Below are 4,457 nucleotides of genomic sequence, written 5' to 3' on the forward strand. Positions count from 1 at the left end.
TTGAGTTGCATTATTGTAAGGTGCAACCTTTTCTTTCATAATGACAAAAGTAGAGCCCTACTCAAAGTATATAAAGTTTTGATCATTTTTTGTCACTCTCATCCCAGCATATTAATAGTAAAAATGATCATCAAAAGAGATCATTCATCCCAAATATTATATTGAAAAACTAAACTTGAAAAGTTGTAAACTAGGTATGCCCTTTCAATAATGTAATAATAAAGGACTACCGTCGTGGGAAAGACTAGAGATTTTTTTAACAGAGATACTTTGTTGTAATTTAATTAATTATTATTGATCAAATAATAATAATATAAATATTTTAATATTAACTTTTTTTTGAAGTTAAATAAATCATTAGTTTTTCTTGAAATATTAAAATTTTTTAATAGAATTTGGACTACATATTGGCATTCATAAACAACTCATTAAAACTTTGAAAAACCTATCTAACTATCCTAACCCATTTTTTTAATTGTCATTGAAAAACCAAAGTGTACCACACAAAAGAAAGAAAGACTTCATGAATTTTAAAGTAGACAACAAGAGTAGAGAGGAAAGCGAGAAAATTGCTAATGCTCACAATCTTCGATCAAATAAAAATTGAGTCATCAATTAATTAATTTTGACCCTTATACAAATTCTTACATTATTTCTCTTAAAATATTTGAATACAAATTAGTTTATACTTTTGACCACTCTATTGAACTTATTTGTTATATTGACTTAGTATCTTTGTAATTTACAAATTTTCCACATTTATGTTTATTATTTTTCAATTTTTTAATTTAAATTATTAGCAAGAAAATCTATAAATAAATAAATTATGAGGGGAAGATGATGTCAGTTTAATAGTGATTCATTGGCTTTTCAATATTGAAATCTTTAGTAGTGGATTATTTATATATTAATAGTTTATAATATTTTGAAAATATTGTTTTCCTTCTTTATCTATGATTGGCTCATATAGATTTTTTATTTGATAGTATCATCTATTTATCTAAATAAAAAAAAATGTTTGTCTAAATCAATAAAATTTGTAAGTAGGTAAGCATTTATTATTTTCCTATCACCATAAACCAACATAAATATACTTTTAAATTTCTATTTGAGTGAAGTCTTTAAATGAACCCACATTTATAGTTTTATATGAGATATTATTTATATTATATTAATATTTTTTTCCTAAGTACTTAGAACTTATTTTATCTTATACACCTACTTGATATTATAAAAAGAGGGTTATTCTTTGATATTTTAATATGATTAATATGATATATATGAAAAAAATATGTTGATAGATTTCTCTATTTATTTCATTTCATAATTAAATATTGAATAAATGACAAACAAAAAAAACATATATTCTTAAAGGGTATACTTAAATGAATTAAAAATTAAATACATTTATCTAAACATTTTTTTATTTCATAATAAAATAATAATTATTTAAATTAATTTTTTAGATATATAATCATTTGAACTTTTCTATGGTAACCTTCACTGTAAACAAACACATTAATTAAATTTTAATAATTTTTTATTTTATAATTTATATTATATAAAATATCATTTTGAAACTTATATATAATTGAACTATGTTAATTTTCTCCTTTTAAAGAAATTAGTAGTTGAGACCACTAAATTTGCATGTTTGTTTATATTGAAATTTCAAATATTTTTCATCATTTTAATTATATATGGGATTTTCAGTTATTTATAGTCATTATTGAAATATATAAAGATTTTGAGGTTAGCATTGTAATTATTAATTCTCATTATGATATTTAAGAAAGAACTAAATAATATATTTCATAATACTTATTATCATTTAATATTTTAATAGGAAAAAAATGATCAAATTTAAAATAAAATATATAAAATGTTATTCTATAATAAAATTTAATAACAAGTCATATAGCTTATTTAATATCTTCTTATTAATTAAGATAGATGGTAATAGAAACTTATTTAACATAGATTGTGGAAGTCTAATAGATCTAATGGAAATTTATTTAACATCATTGCATTACGCTCAAACATCTTATTGAGTATACCCTCCTCATCCTTGCATTTCCCCTTGTTTGCACAAGTTCCAAATATAACTATATAAAATGAATTCACATCTATACATGTCAAAAGTTTAAATCTTATGATAGAATACTTTTACAAATAATTTAATAAATAGAACATAAAATATGCATTTAAATTATACTATCTGTAGATATAAATATCTATTTTTTAAAGAAATTAGAATAAAAAGCTTAAATTAGTTTTTAAAACTACATAAATGAAGATAAAAGAAATATAAATAATTTTAAATATAATAAATTAAATTATAATTATTTTGTAGTGATATCGTTAAGATATCTATACTAGTTTATTATTTATTAAACTACACAAGATTAGAAATACCGTTACCTAGTTTAACCTTTGAACAAAGAAAAGTTTTTAACTGACGCCTAAAAATATTTTTCCTCATAACATGCGCACGAACGTTTATTTAGTCAAAATTTCTTCTTTAGAAAGGCGAAAGGCAATTTTTAATTTTAAAATTCAGGTTAGTTCAATGAGTTTAATTCAGTTGGTGTCATTATCCATAGAATTGATGAAGGTGTATTTATACTTTTTAAATTTTAAATTTAGATTTTGTGTTAAAACGCATAAAAAAGGTTTTGAACTGGAACTCATAATGCACTGGTGTAAACTGTGCCATCTGAGATTTGGAAAAAAATGGCGTGCATCTTTTTCTTTTGGGTACTTTGAATGTCAAACAACATGTGGGTTGTTGCAGATTTAACCATCTGTAACCGTCTAAAAAGTTGACGATGTGAGAATGAGAACACAAACTAAATAGTTGACAGGAAAGAGAGATCAAGTTTTGACTTTACATGCAGTCAAGTTAAAACTTGGCCTTTCATTCTCCACAATTAAGATGGCGTGCTCGGAGTTCCAAGTAATGACTTCCATCGTAATCCTCACAACAATAACTTATTGTTTCTACAAACCTCAACCATCATATTTAATCAAAATATATTCTTGGAATTCCTCCGCGTTATTTGCTCTGCAAGCAAGTAATTTCCTTGCACTAACTATCCTCTCATCTCCATAAAATGCCCGACTCGTATGCCAGTTGCTCATCAATCGTGATTTCAGATTTCATAGAAGAAACGCCTACTCAAAAACGGCTCAAGATCGGAGTTTTACTAGGGTTTGGAACAAAGTAGAAAGAAAGATTAGCAGATAACAATGGACGGCGTTGCCTTTGGAGGCATGCAATCAGCTTCATGCGAAGCTGGAGCAAAAGATGAGCTTCTGGAGAACATATGGATTCAGTTTTTCGCCAGAGGCTCTGAAAGATCCTGCATAACCTCGGATGCCCTAACTCCCGCGTGGGACCGTGCAGAGGAGGAGGGCGTAATCATCAGCTCTTCTAAGGAAAATCAAATCTCTGTAGAAGTAAACGGGGGAAATCAGATGGATTTTCCATTAGAGCAGCAATCAGAATTTAATTATGGTGGATTGTCATCCGCAGAAGATGTTGAAAGCCTCTATTGCGTTCAAGAACAGAGCAGATTGCCACCAGTTGGAAATCTAGAACAATTGATGCATGTTCCTATGGCGGCAAAGATCAGTTCTTTACTTGAAGAATCCGACCATTTAAATGCGAATTCAGCCATTCTCGAAACGAAAGCTGCGATTTTGCCAAAACGAGGTGGAATAGAAGTGGAAAAGCGTTACAGAGGGGTTCGGAGGCGGCCATGGGGGAAATTTGCGGCGGAAATAAGGGATTCGACGAGACAGGGGACTAGGGTTTGGCTGGGCACTTTCTCCACTGCAGAAGCGGCAGCCATGGCGTACGACAAAGCTGCTCTCAAAATGAGGGGACCTCGCACTTTCCTCAACTTTCCACTCGAAATTCTATCCAGAGCATTGGCAAATGATCTCGATTCAGGAAACACACATTCTCACACCAATTCTGCGAGTGTCCATGATGTTTTGAGCAGAAAAAGGGTTTCTTTAGAAGAGGAGCAGCCGCCGCAGATGAAAAGATTCAAAAACCAGCCACAGATTTGGACTGGTGATGATATTTTAGGATCATTTGACTTGGATTATTGGGAAGAATTGCTTCTCTCTGCTGAAACCAACGAATTCCTGAGTTTGATAAATCCTAACATGAGAATAGGATCAGATGGGTTATTCTGAACCGGCATTTATCTGTGAAAATTAATTACAAAATGAAGAGTTGAACTCATTTTGTGGTGACTAAAAGCTAATGAAATGTTCCCAGAATCTTTCTTTTTCTTTTATAACAAGTATATAAGGATTTGAGAAAGCTACATATTAACTCATTCATAATTTTAATTTAGTTTTTCAATTTAATTTTGTAAATAATATAATTTTTTCAGTACGGGTTTGTATTAGTATTTCAAGCTGTACTTTTATTTATTTATAAA

At 28.6% G+C, this 4,457-nt stretch overlaps 1 protein-coding gene across 1 annotated transcript; it reads left to right on the plus strand.

Annotated features, from left to right (window-relative positions):
• The first annotated feature begins 3,606 nt into the window (after positions 1–3,606).
• On the plus strand, positions 3,607–4,206 carry LOC149539824 (pathogenesis-related genes transcriptional activator PTI5-like). The gene has a single exon (XM_089802621.1). It carries the CDS (start codon positions 3,607–3,609, stop codon positions 4,204–4,206), a length of 600 nt encoding a protein of 199 aa, XP_089658747.1.
• Positions 4,207–4,457: the final 251 nt, after the last annotated feature.

The sequence above is a fragment of the Cupressus sempervirens genome, chromosome 9 (assembly GCF_028749045.1).
Source record: "Cupressus sempervirens isolate cs-2001-9-10 chromosome 9, ASM2874904v1, whole genome shotgun sequence".
NCBI classification, from domain to species: Eukaryota; Viridiplantae; Streptophyta; class Pinopsida; order Cupressales; family Cupressaceae; genus Cupressus; species Cupressus sempervirens.

Excerpts from the sequence above, each read along its gene's own strand:
- LOC149539824 (XM_089802621.1), top strand. The coding sequence starts at position 3,607 with ATGCATGTTCCTATGGCGGCAAAGATCAGTTCTTTACTTGAAGAATCC.